This window comes from Diachasma alloeum, unplaced genomic scaffold, assembly GCF_001412515.2.
Source record: "Diachasma alloeum isolate Michigan unplaced genomic scaffold, Dall2.0 Dall_scaffold_00302, whole genome shotgun sequence".
NCBI classification, from domain to species: Eukaryota; Metazoa; Arthropoda; class Insecta; order Hymenoptera; family Braconidae; genus Diachasma; species Diachasma alloeum.
The window spans coordinates 110,189-125,062 of NW_021680441.1; the positions used below are offsets into that span (position 1 = coordinate 110,189).

Below are 14,874 nucleotides of genomic sequence, written 5' to 3' on the forward strand. Positions count from 1 at the left end.
AGCTACTTGAATCAAGAATTTTTTTTTGTGACTCAAAAACTTGCCCATAATCCGGACTGGGCTCTCTTCCCTTTACCACAAAAGATAGATATGAATCATGAATCAAGTTTGACTCGGAGAAACTTTCGACGTCCACTACTTAATCTCATCAATAATGGCGTGAATATTGAGACGGTTTTATTCAGCGGAACCCATCCTCTGTCAGGAAATAACGAAAGACTTCATCGGAAATCGGACATGATTGATTTTCAGGATTTCCTCCAGTAGATATGAACCATTAAAACGGATGAAAAACCAACGGCGATAAATGTACTCCATATTGTCGCAATGCAGACGTATAAACCCCTGCAGAAAGGGATACTGTTGGAAAGTAAAATTGCTCTACATTTTTGAATAGGAAAATTGCTCCGAACACATGCAAATGTTCATAGGAACAGACTAAAAGTTACCGTTGATCACTTTGTGTAAGGTAAGGAAGAAAAGGAGAAAATCCACAAAGGTATAGTGTCTCACGCTTCTCCACACAGATATTCGACACGCGAGGCATAAAAATACATACAAAAACAGCTCATTCTCTTTTCATCACTCACTATCCATTATGTTTTCCGCTAATACATCTTCATTGCTTTCTTTGAGATCGTGAACCTTCAGGGTTGGCGAATCCTGGATAGTGGGTGCAACGTCCATACTCCAGAAAAAATGCGCCGAAAAATTGGAAAATGTAACGAGTCCAGTATGAAGGGTAAAAGATAATGAGTCAAAGATAACGCGAAAGATATTGAGAATAAAATTTGAGCCGAGTCACTACCAAAAAAAACATGCTGAATCAAGTCGAGGAATCCGACTTATTCCACGCCGTAATCACAGCTTTGGAGTCTCCCTAAAAAATATATGAACCGTCAAAATGACTTGAGTCAGGTCGGGACCGACTTGATTTAAATAGATTCTATAATTCGATGCAAGTAAGTTCGTCTACATGATTCAAACAGATTTTGCGGCTGAATTAAAGTCGTGTACGACTTGACTCAAGCACATTTTGCGACCTGATTTGAGTTCGATCCCGTTCATTTCAAATACTTTCTGCGACTCGGGTCAGGTCGGGTCCAACTTAATCGACGACTTAATGCAAGTAGATTCTATGACTCGATTCAAGTAGACTTTGTAATTTGATTGAGGTCGGGACCTACTTGATTCAAATACATTTTGCGACCCGATTTAAGTCGAATCATGTTCGATTCAAGCAGATTCTGCGACTTGAGTCAAATCGGATCCGACTTAATCTAAATAAATTCCGCGATTTGATTCAGATTAGGTTCGACTTGACTCAAGTAGATTTTGTAATTCAGTTCAATTCAACTAGGATCAAGTCGCTATCCACTATTTCAAACAGATTTTTCGCCACAAATCAGCCCGTTGATTTTACTTGAATCAAGTAGGTGACAATTTGTGACTGGAGACATTTTCTATTCAAATAACTTTTACTCTCAGCAAGTCTGAAATCCGGAGGCATGAAGTCCAGTCGCATTTGAAATATCTCCGAAAACAATTAACATCAAGTCAATAACTAATTAAAACATTCTTTTTCTTTGGGTAACGGGTGTGGCAGAAAATATTCACAACTTCCATACCGATGAAGCCCATGACCTTTCAAGTTCTCTCCAGAATTTTGAATATTTTCAGCCTTGAACTCTCTAATATTCATGAGCTCGAAGCTGATATTCAATGCACTGTTAACAGAACCTATTGAGATGAGGATAATAAATCTATGCATCTTCTCTCCCATTATCAGGACCCATCGCCATCCCCTCGAATTATATCACCTCGATTCCAATCCCCATCCGACTCGGACGGGGAAATGCCATTACAAGATTGCAATTGCTTTCATAATTCAGCATTTCATTCAGGAATTTTCATTTTCCGTTGACACATTGGAGTATCTATCACTTCTACGATGTACACAATTTCTGAGTTCAGTTAAAGCCAATGGTAAACCTCGAAATAGACTCTTTCGAGGGAAATAAAGATAATGATAAGTGTCACAGTGAAATTCATTGTTGCATCAAAAGAAAATTACTCTCTATTAGAACTCACAACATTTATAGAATTGAAAAATCTGAGTTTAACTTTATTCAACAAATTTATTAGAATTTTCCATATGATCAATCGTTAGTGAAAATCAAAATTGCCTGCGAACCCGATAAATGAGTCTGCTGTTTTTTTCTGCAAATTTCGGTAAAAAAAATTTCCATCCGTCCCGTCTCGTTCCCATCCACCATTGGCACACCAGTCGCAGTACTCGGGGTTGTATCGAGCGATAGTGACGTCACGGGAGCCTGTAATGACGTCATACCAACGTGGTGGGTGCTCGAGTACGTCTTCCGCCTTCTCTCTTTGTTCCACAGTTTCGCAGTTGTCTGCGCAATGCAAAATTTGCCAACATATTTGCCATGTCTGCAGATCCTCATGATGTTAATTAATGCATAAGCGATTGTGACTTATTATAAAAATATTTATGAATATTATTTTCATAATTCATTCATATTTGTGTCATCCTGCCGATTCTACTTTTTTTAAATCATTAATTTTACAACCGAAATTTGGTCTGAATCAAGTCGGATTGAATTATGCCGAGAATTCACTTATTTAATGTCGGATCGTCGGCATGAATCAAGTTTGACTCGGAGAAATGCAAACCGGCACATCGGTCTGATTCAAGTTGCTTTTCGACTTGAAGCAAGTCGACTTCGATTTGATTCAATTCAGATTCGAATTTGTTTGATTTAAGTCGAATTTCAGCTTGATTCAAGTCGATTTTGCGGTTTGATTCACGTCGATTTTTCCGCCGCCCTATGTATAACTTCTTAGAATCCTGAATCAAGACAAAAAAACGACATGAATCAAGCGGAAAAATTGACTTGAATCAAATCGAAAACCTCTGAAGTCGATTTTTCGACTTGACTCAAGTCGATTTCGGCTTGACACCTTTCTTCTTGAAATAATCCACTTTTCTTCTTATATCAGGTCAATAATTTGAATTGATGAAGTCTGAGTCACTCGACTAAAATCAAGCCAACGTCGACTTGAATCAGTACGTGTTTTTAGTGATGTCTGCGAGATGGAAAGATGTAAAAGCGATAATCGATTGCACGAAAAATCCTGTCGAGTCATGTCCCTGAAAATTTCGAAGCTCTACGGGTATTCCGAGTAAAATATTTATGATTACTGAATACAATTTCGTGCATCGTTGAATCAATTTTAAAAAAATTAAAGACAAGTCCCTCAAATGCATCTAGAATTCCAGAACCACTATCTATTACACCCGCATTTTTAATCCTGACAGCGTACAAACCACCTCTTGGTTGTATCGTCAATGGTAGCGTTATGAGGCTGAAGTTTAGTCAACCACTGGGCTAATTTCTCCAATAACGTTCTACTCCAAAGTGTAACATCCCCCTGTTATTGAATTTCATTTCCCTTTGGTAGCTTCTCATGTACCCAATGATATTATATACGACCCGTCTTCATGTAATCACCAGTGTGGCCAAACAAACCCAGCAGGGTGATATTGGAGAAGGATGTGGCAATTAATTATCTCTATCGTCAATCACTTTTCAGTTTTTCTAAGAAATATTACGAGCAAGTTCATCCTTTAACAGTATCTGAAGGATACCGTAATTACCTGAACAATTATTATTTTCGGTAGAAGTCGTCTTTGTGGGCAATGGCAAGCGACTGTTGTCGTCCCATCAGCGCCTCTAGCGAGAGCGTCCTGTACTCTGTAACGTCGGATCTGTGAGGATCCACAACTCCATTCAGACGAAATTGGAGACTGCATTTCTGAGTAAGTCTCCTTCATTCAATATAAATAGTAGGGATTAATGAATTCCTCCCTGAGGGATGGCGACAGCAGAAGGAATGTAACTGTATAATTCAGAAGTAATCTAAACACCCGAAAATCCTAGTCAAATTTCTCATTTTTTATTAATTCGACGATGAATGTTTCATAGATCCCTCAGACGTTTAAAATTAGATTGTTCTCCGGAACTTTTCTCAGCGTCCGATAAAACTTTATGTTCAACACGACAGCGAACCGCTCTGCGCAGTGCTAGTTCATTAACCCCAAATGAACCATGAAGGAACAAAAGGGCTCAGCGATTGCATATTCAATGGCCCCTCCACGGCCACTCTAAATCAGCCCAATCAAACTCTGATTTATACTAGGATTGAAGTAGAAAAAATGCGTCATTGATTATTGGTTAGACCGGCAGTTAGTAATCTCACGTTCTCTCCCTCAAAATCATTATACTTTCACAATATTATTTTCATTTAAAGAAGTTTGTGGGCAATGGTAAGTGACTGAAAGCAATATATCAGTAGCGAAGCGATAAACGGGGTTAAGTCGATTTGGACTATTGGCCAGTTTTTGACGAATATCTGGGAATCTAAAAGAGATAGAAAAATTTTTGTCATGACCTTTTTTGTAGAGCCAACTGAGGGTTATAAAAAAAGTAATGAGCAAAATTTTGCTATCTCTCTTAGATTCCGAGAAATTTGTCAAAAAATGGCCAAAAGTCCAAATCGACTTAACCCGGTTTACCGCTTCGCTACTGATATATTACTCCTGTTGTACCACTAGCGCTTCTAGCGAGAGCGTTAACTACTCCGTAACTTCGGTTCCTCGAGGACTCACAGCCCCACTCAGAAAAATCTGACGGCTCATGTGCAGAAATCGGGAGTAATCCTTACTTTAGAAATATTTTACGAGCAAATTACACAAATAACTGATGTTTTTAATCTTCATTGAGGCATGAAATGCTTATCATCCTTATAATGTGGAGAAGTAACTATAGTTCTACATTATGATTTTACCGATATCTGTTCATTTGTGAGTCACCTCCATTCAAATAATTCCGTCCGTATAATTCAGAGGCTACCATATACCCCCCTCATTTCTCATTTATTTAGAAGTTCCACAATGACTGTTTCGCAGACCCCTCAGACCCTAAAAATTATACTGTTCCCCTGAACTTTTTTTCAGAATGTGATAAAACTTCAAGACCAACACGTAACCGTCCTGCGCAGTGCTAGTTCATTAACCCCAAATGAACCATGAAGAAACAAAAGGGCTCAGCGATTGAATATTCAGTGGCCCCTCCGCAACCCCTCGAAATCATCTCAACCAAACTCTGATTCATACCACTATTCAAGTGGAATAAAAACCACGAATAGTTCATTGATTATTGGTTGGACCCGCAGTTAGCAATCTCACCTTCTCTTCTCCCTTAAAATCGCAGAAATGTAGCATCTCACTTCCGTTCTGATTCGACCCTCGGTTTTTTGTCTCAGTTCAGCATTCAACGGTACTATCCTCCCTCTTATCGATCCACCACCACCTCTACTACCTTCAAAACCATCCCCCCTCTGGCCCCACCAACACCCCTCAGCGGGGGATTGCAGACCTAGAGTATACGGGGGCGCCTGGTTGTGGGCTCACTCCAGTGGCTGCCCGGCCACCACGCCGGCACAAACAGCTTCGATTACATTTCTAAGATTTATTACGATAAAACGTGATATTCATTAATTCAATGGGTATACGCACACTAAACATATCTCAAGTTAATGGAATTAGGACGATATTTCGATGCTCCAGCATTGCACTAAAAGTGGTGAAAGACTCAAAATTTTCAGTTTCTTGAATGTCAATTTTTTAAATGAATTATTGTTAGTTATGTGGAACTATTGTGGCCCGATCCCTTGTTCTGATTTTGGAATGTGAGGATCACCCAGTAAATTGTTTATTATCTCCAGACCAACTTTATCTCCGTAAGTTTCATTGAAGAATATCAGCGTTTAGTTGAGTTTATGTCATTTCTCATGTTGAGGAATAAGTTTAGAGTGGATGAAGAAATAAAATAAATGAAACACATGAGGGGCTGTTATTCATAACCAGTAGCATGCTTTATATCCTTCTCAACCCTGTCCTTCGTTGGCTCTCGTGTAATAGTATACATTTGTCGGTAGTGTCAAGGCTCAATTGTAATAACGCACGAGTCGAATGGTATAGCGATAAGGATCACATAAACAGTGTGAGGGGGTATGCATTTTGAAAAATTCAGTAGTTGACATTGCTCGCAAATTTCGATTATTTATTAATTAACGGAAAAAGGGCGCGCTTTTGCGCACGCATGAAATGAGGGATATGCAAGTTCCGCAAGATAAGCTGAGTTGCCGTAGGAAAAGGTTCACAGTTGTTTCGTTCATTTCCTTCATTTTTTCGGTTCATTTTTGAAAATACTTGATTCAAAGACTTAAACAAGACGGGAGGTGGAGAGAGGGTATTGAACGATTAGATCACACTACACGGACGAAAAAATTTAATAGAAAAACCTATCGAATGCGTTAGAAAATTCTATTGAATTTCTGTTGAACTGTTCTATTAGTTTTTGGCCGATTCTATTAAAATGTTCAATAGAAAATATTCAAGAGAGATATATTTATTTTTAAAGAATATTCAAGTTAGAATGGAAATAGCCCAGAAAATTATCAAAATATTAATGTATTCATCGCAACACCCGAATGACTCTCCGCCATTATTTTCATGTTATTTTTCCCCCATTGGACACCTTTTGTCACAAGAATTAGTTCGATTGCTTGGAAATAATTAATCGTAGGTGGGCATCAATCTGGCTTCATTCTGGTAACTTAAGCCCTTCCAGTGCAGTCCGACAGTGACCCAGATATGCAACGGGCAAAAGGTAGCATAATAGTTCGTCAATGGATACTTACGAGTGACTTTTAACCAGAAATGGTTTCCGTAAACCTCTGATATTGATGTGGTACGTAATGACAGTTGGAGCCCCAATGAAACTAGATAATAGAACCTTTAGTACAGCATTTTCTGCAGTACCATAATGTATCTTTCAACCGGAAGTGCATGGGGGCATCGTCACCTAAAGACAATCATATGCATCCATCGGAGTTCAAAGTGCACGTGTAAATGATACACAACTAGAATGGAATTCTATCCGCATGCATGAGCCATCAGTCGTGGGTGTGTGTGTGTTAGAGGTTGGTTGGGAGTATTTCTAGAGCAGTAGACGAGGAAGGAGGGTACTAAAAATAGAACCTGGTAGAGTCGACGCTCGAATTAAATATAGACGGTGAACGAACCTGCATTGATAATTACTTCATTCTCATTGATGGATCTTTTTTTTTTTATTAGCACTTGTTCCGTTTGAACTTCTCGCAAGTTCATGAGCAACTGTCATTGGGTTAAATACCTGTCGAACAAGTTTGAGTTATTATCCGAGAATTATTATTTTTTATACGGGGTAGTTACTTTGGGATTAAAGGACATTGCAGCTTTATAACATCGTTTTGAGTCAAGTTGACCTCGGTCTGATTCAAGTCGATTCTTCGACCGCCCCATGCATAACTCCCTACAATCACGTTGAGTAAAGCCAAAAAATCTACTTGGATCAAGCCGAAAATTGACTTGAATCAAGCCGAAAAATCGACGTGAATCAAGTCGAAAAATCAATTTGAATCAAATCGAAAAACCAATTTGAGTCAAGCCGAAAAACCGACTTGAATCAAACCGATAAATCAACTTGAATCAAGCCGAAAAACCGATTTGACTCAAGCCGATAAATCAACTTGAATCAAGCCAAAAAACCGACTTGACTCAAGCCGATAAATCGACATGAATCAAGCCGAAAAACCGACTTGACTCAAGCCGATAAATCGACATGAATCAAGCCGAAAAACCGATAAATCGATATGAATCAAACCGAAAAATCAACTTGAATCGTGCCGAAAAACCGACTCGAATCAAGCCGGAAAATCAACGTGAATCAGGTCAAAAAATCAACTTGAATCAAGTCAATTTTTCGAGAAATGCCAAATAACGTAGAATTTTATCAGAAAATGATTATTTCAGAACGAGATTAAAATGTAGAAAGAACCGTAAAAAAAATCTTGCCCGAGTAAAACGAGAGACTGTTTGTAAAAAAAAAGCAATTAGATTGATCAATTGTTGACCTCCATCAAATCTAGAATTGACATAAATGATGAATAATATTTTTTTGTGCATTTTACACTACTTTAAATATAAACTGGAAATAGTTTCCATGATTCGATCACTTGCACTGCTTTGATCACTCTCTAACAATGTGATAATTCATTCTGTAATTCATAATAATAGAACGACTACTGATTTTTTGGAATTTTAAATTTGGTCGAATGAAAATTGATGAGGAATCGACGAACAGATGGATAATACCGAACGATGAAAGCCCCGTTCGGGATAACTTTCCATCTGTGAGTGTCATCCAAGTACCTTTGGGATTGAAAACTTTTTTTTGCAATTTCATTGAGTTTTTAATGACTTTTCAATTGTTCGGGAAGTAGAAAAATTAGTACCATTGGGATTAAAATAGAAAAAAAATCCAATAGTTGAAGGCAGGAGGGATTTAATTCCTCTCGCGTTGAGGTTTGGAATTAATTGTTAGACACTTGAATGGTCATACAATTGGCATTCCTCATTCACTCCTGTTTGAATATCATGAACGCGTGGAAATCCGTTCACCGCATTATTGCTCCGTGATTGATGGAGTTTTATTGATTAATTGATCATTCAGTGGCGTTTGCGCAATTCAAAATTCATCAGTCGATTTCTAATTCATCCGATTTATTTATGAATTTAGGTAATTCTAGGGATGCCAACCGCGGAGGCAGTGGAGGAGCCGGCAGTAGTCGAGGACGTTGGACAATTGGACGACCCCGATGAACCCCCGGGGGGAGAGGGGGCTCGTCCTAATGGCCAACAGGGTGGCAGGGCTGGTATTATGAAACCCCTGGTTGTTCTCGCTCTTCCTGGAATGTATCTTTTCTACAAATACAGTCAGTATCGTCGGGAGCAGCGGGAATTGTCGAGAAGACGAATCACCGAACGAGAGTTGCAGCATCTCCATCACAAAATCGTGAGTTTTTGCAACAATTTTATGGTAATTTTTTGCTAATGAAAAACATGAACAATTCAATTTTCTCAAATAGAAATACTATTCCAAATGGTTCAGTACGGTGAAATACTATTTGAAATGTCCATTTCAAGTCGACTATTTCGGACGAGCGAAGAGTTTTTAGTTATATGGCTTTTTTAAATTGAAATAAAATAGTTGTTTGATATTTTCTTTCAATGAAACAGAAAATTAAATTTTATTTCACTATTTAACTGTTTGGTTTTACAGGAAATTGTTTTTTTTTTCTACGAATATTTCCTTTTTCTATCCCTCATCACCTTCATTGATCTCTCGCGATGATATTAACTCTCTTGTGATATTAATTGCGATGAATTACGAAGAATTGGCTGAATGGACGAATTATTGCCGTTGTGATGTCACAGAATATTGTTGGATAGACTTTTTGAGTAGGAGGACACTACATGAAAAACTCACACTCCTCACATGATAATGTCATTCGTAACGTATTTTATATCTTGAAAAATTATTGTTCCTCAGTTCCCATTGTTGTTTCTGTTCTAATTTCTTCTCTAGGAAAGAAACACTTTCCAGTGATGAAAAAAAATTCGAGAAAATTCAATGAATTATTTATGTTCCTTGATCGAATTATTTGAATACTATTTTAAATTTTCCACGTTTCATCCGTCGACAACAGAAATTATTTTTAAATAGTATTTTGTCCAGCTCTGTTTATTAGGAAGTATTTCACTTTGATCAGGAGTATCTCTCGTTAAAACTTTTGACATTCTAAAGGACGCCAATAGTATTGCGGCCACTCCGCGCTCTGAACAAAAGTAAATTCTCCTCAGTTCCGGTTTTATCAGATGTAAATGCTTCAACAGACATTTAATTCACTCCTAAATGAGAACTGCTACAACTGGGTCCTTGAGAGCCAATTGAATGAAGCAGACAAATTGTAATTGAATTATTTTCCTTGATGAGATAACTCAATAAGCCCAGCACGTTCCATTCAATTTTCGTTGGTTGTTTCGGGGACATAATCTCCGACGTAAAATTGGGTGAAATATGACAATTCATGGTGATTGGGGGAGATAATTTCGATTAGCCAACGGGCCAAATGATATTGTGGGTCGCATTCCGTCATTCTTGGATGGTTTCAATTAATTCATTATTCATGGAATTTTTTTAACAAATGGGTTTGAAGTTTAATGTGGGGATGATTATCTCGGCATTTGGCCCTCGGTCACATTTTTTGGAAAAATAAAGGTGACAAAATTGGGAGAAATGGTTCCATCTCATTCTATTTCAACACACGGAGAGAAAAATTCAATAAAAATTATCAGAAAAAAAAAACGTAAAATTACGTTTCGAAACGAAGTAAAATTCAGTAAAAAGTGTGAGTCGACAGGTGCACATTCTCATTCTCAACTCGTCTTCAGTTACTATCACAATGGAGTTTGTACTTTTGTGTGTTACTATCAAACAATGACTGGAGAATATTGAGAGCATCAGCAGGGTATTGCGCATTTCTCACTCCAGATATGGCTCGATGGCTTGATATGGCTCCATTATAATTTTGTGATGAGGTATTTTGACACCGATGCATATCTGGTTGAACCCCATCGTCAATAAATTTATTTTCGAAAAGCCAGAATTATTCACAAGTCCATGGGGAACGTGCGCATGTCTTTCACTTCTTTTATTCATAAACTTTTTCGCCTGTAAGAATTAAATATTCTACACTTTTTCTATCCCCCAATCTCGCGCGCACTATTAATTTTGGCAGCGGATTCCTAGGATAAAGTTGATTCATTGTTAATTTATACGAAGGGCACGGCCAATGAAATGAATGTCTAATAATAAAAAGAGTCTACTCGCCGGAGATCTGACCTTCCGAAATCAATCATTTCCAGTTACCCAATTTTTTATTCACAATTTTCCAGATAAAAATTTATTTTTGAAAACTGGTAGTTACACACTTTTCTCCCTCTGCGGACGTCAAACGATATTTTTATTTCTTCACTCTCTTTCCCCTTGCAATATTAGTGTCATAATACGTATCTCCCTAAAATCCATGAGGGAGTTCCCCCAATGCAGAATTACCAGACTATTATTTAGCCGGGGTCATCGGCCAGACACTCCTGTTTTTTCCTTCGCTCAATGCTCATTCGTGCAGATCCTGATAACACATAATTTTGTTTTCTTCCACTGGGGAAAATGCCCTTCATTATGACTTCGATTCTTATCACCTCTCCATTGTGATTTAGACCCTCAAATTTGAAGGATTCGATTTCATTTTTTACCTCATCCTATTTTTAACGAAAGTATTTCGATAAAATTGAAGTTTTAAACGATATTATGGAGAGCAGTGATAAAACTTATCTTCGATCTCGAGTTTCCATCTGAATTTTTCGTTTCCTACATCATCTTGTGCTTCGGCGGGTGATACATTTATAGATGACGATCTTAACGTACGCCTAGCGTGTGCTTCAATAGAATTTTCATATATGTATAACGAACATGTTTCACCCCACCTTCCATCGGTTGAATTAAAAATCGTGAACAAGGCAAGAGGGATCAGCTTTCAAGGCTAAGGCCGCATTTATAGTTGTGAGTGACTCAGTTCTCGGACCTCGCCATCACTGGACTCTTTATCACGCAATTTTTTGATGCGTGGTGTTTGCCGATTATTTTTTGATCAATTATGTGGAACACAAGGACGGTAATACGTGTTGAAGGTCAAGACGAAGAGGTAGAGGTAACACGAGTGCTACTAACGTCGCATTTAGTGCGAAAAAAACGTGATTACCACGACTTGAGTTGTGCTGTGTCAACAGGGTGGGTTTTTCAATGTAAAAAGATTATAAAGAATCTCTCTATACGATAAAAATACAAATCGACCTCTGAGGATTGAACTTTGGTAATCGAAATTGAGACTATTAGGATTATGGCGATAAATGAAAACACTCGTGATTGATTATTTGAATTTAACTGGTTTTATTAATGAGGGCACGTCTTTACTCTTCAAAGCTCTCCTAGAGACTGATTCGACACAAAGAAATTGGTGACGAACTCTGGTCAAAAATCTGATCCATAAAGAGGCATTCATCCCACTCCTCCACTCTGCTGAGACTAAACAAAATTCTTATAAACACTCTGACTCCGGTGTTATTAAACGTACAATCTATACCAAGAAAAATGAACTCATTAGAGATGGCTTTTTGCCTTCATCTACGTCTTAAGGGTCAGAAACTAAAGCCCATAAGGGCCACAAGGGTCAAAAGGTCACGAGGGTCAAATGGGGGTTAACAGTGAGAAAAAATATAAAGTTAGAGTGGTTGTACCTCACTACGAAAGGCGTTGATTGGAGCCCTTCTTGTGAATACATGGTTGTGAAATGCTAATCGTAAACTGTTCAGAGCGCGATGTTTTGCTTTTTTTAGGTCTCAGGTGAACGGAGTCTGTTGAAATTGACTGTCACTTATATTAGTTATCGAAGACCTGTCAAGAATATATACAACCTAAGCATACTCACGGAGAAAAACCGTGGGAGGGGGACGAGCGAAGCGAGCGGGAGCGCTAGGCCCTTCGCGATTGGCGAGCGAAGCGAGCAAGGGGCGGCGCCCCTTAGTCTCTCTATATCCTGAAAAATGGTGTCCTGGTACCGCAAAACTTTTAAGGGTTGTAAATTGATAAGGGCATCTTATGTGTTCTACATCCATGATGAACTTGATAGGGATCAGAAAGCTTGTGAACGTCAAGAGTTTAATGAGAGCCAAAAGGCTCGTTAGGGTCAGCCATGTGACCCTTATGAGCTTAAGCTGAAGTTTTTAACAATCAGACGCTCTCAAGGGCCAACCATTCTCAACAACATAAGGGCGTATGTGCGGATAACACCTTTTCAATCATAACGTTTCCCGATTTTTTTTCTCATTCAATAATCCTCCCGTTCTCAAGAATGAAAGGACTATTTTTGATCATACATGTATGATCCGGAGGTAAAAAGTATATCTTCCATAATACCCCAGCACGTGACAAAGTATCTCGTCATTTGTGGTAATGAGGCGTGAGTGCCTTGGGGGCATCAGCCCCTTCAACCTGAGAAAATAACAATGTGACGTCGCAAGACAAATCGATTATGTATTCCGAACAGCGAGGAATGACGTTAAGACGTGGAAAAAAAAATTGAAAGTTGTGTGATCGAGCTTCAAAGTCTCTGCCACCTCTTTGAAATTTTTTATTTTAAAATGAAAATTCGAGTGCTTATGACTGAAGGCTTGGAGCATTGAATCGATAATCAGAAGGTGAAAATGACATGGCATTCTTTCCCCTACCGTTTCTTGTATACTTTTCTAAAGTTAAGGCTCGGGGAGACACTTTTTCATACAATTTTCGGATGAAAGAGGATGTAAGGCTGTAGACCAAGTGTATTCAGATACTTTGTGGGATTCTCCTCTAAGAATATTCAGCGAAAGTTTGAGGTTGACAATGGACGGGCAAATCCTTTTTTACTAATATGGAAATCTTTTTTACCAATCTGATTTTTTTACTAATTTGCAAATCTTCTTCCCAACAACATGAGAAGGGAGAACAAGAAGTTTTCATCCTTTCCACTTCAATCAGTCGGCTATTCGAGTTCACTCGCCTATCATCACAAAAAGTCCAAGATGTTTCATGTTACGTTCCGTTGATTTTTCATCAAATGAAAAATATATTCTTTCATCAGAAAACATATGGTTACGGCCAATAACCCGTGGCTCTACTGTGCCACTGAAATATTCAAGTGGACACGTCGATAACAATTGTACCTGGCTCTATAGACCCTTGACGGTTGGGGGACACGGCTTTATGTAAGAAAGACAGAAGTATCATATGTTGGCTGACTGCGTGATACCCTTATGGCATGACGATCCTTCGTACGCCCTCAAAATTGATGCCAAGAGTTCGATATGTGAAGATATGTCAGTATAATTATTGACGTACATTGTATAACGACTTTTTTTCTTTCTTCGAGAATTCCTCAGCTGTTTTTGTCCTCACGAGGCGGCTCGGAGAATAGAGAACTTGCATGAATTTTTTTCAATTTTCCAACCTCAAGTTTGGCGCCTGAATAATTCATTTTTCATTCACAAACGTTTGAAATATTGCTCATTAATTAATAATTAGTTGTTAAAGGTTGAAGATTTCAAACGCTTTGAAATCGCAAATGACGTCACAGACGATCGAGCGCTGGACCAATCACAGAATGGCTCGAGCCAACCTAACTCAATCTTGAGGTGCGCCTCGGCCAATGGAGGACGACAACTCCCCACTCTCTTCTTTTTCGACCAATGAAACATTACCTGAACGTCTTCGTGATGTCATGACCGAAAAATTGGCCTCGAAAACGACTGATTTTCATTCTTAAATTCTTATTTTCAATGTCAAAAGTATCAGGAGGAAAATTTCGTTGCTTTTGAGACAGAAAATGGGTGGCAATGACCGATGAAGTCAAAAACAGCATGATGCTCTTGATGATTGGTAGCATTTAGTCAGAATACCGTTGGTATGAATGAACATCGATCCTGGCATAACGATCAAAGTTTCAAACGGTTTCCGGTGAGAAGTCTCATAGCTTCCGGCCATGTTGTGTGCTTCTGTACTCATCGATCAGGGTATAGTACAGGTGCACAAAAGAGAGGGGAAAAACACAAGAAACGAAATATTAATCCAATTTATTAGGGTGAACTTCGGGTCGAGAGGCACGGAGTTGCGCGCATTCAGGAGAAATTTCATCACAGAGTCCCTAGTGGAAAATTCAAAATTATAGCGTTACATACCTGATCAAAAACTGATAAGGTAACCTGATCAGTGACTGATCAAGACCTGACTAAAATTTCCACTCGGGGTGGCG

General features: G+C 38.6%; 1 protein-coding gene across 1 annotated transcript in view; it reads left to right on the forward strand.

Annotated features, from left to right (window-relative positions):
• Nucleotides 1–5,512: 5,512 nt before the first annotated feature.
• The window catches only part of LOC107039590 (protein phosphatase 1 regulatory subunit 12A), a 30,417-nt gene continuing 21,055 nt past the window's right edge, over nt 5,513–14,874 (forward strand). Inside the window, exons 1-2 of the mRNA XM_015259301.1 lie at nt 5,513–5,823; nt 8,706–8,981. Of these exons, the coding sequence (XP_015114787.1) occupies nt 8,718–8,981 (264 nt within the window). The 5' untranslated portion in view covers nt 5,513–5,823; nt 8,706–8,717. The remainder of the gene's footprint in view (nt 5,824–8,705; nt 8,982–14,874) is intronic.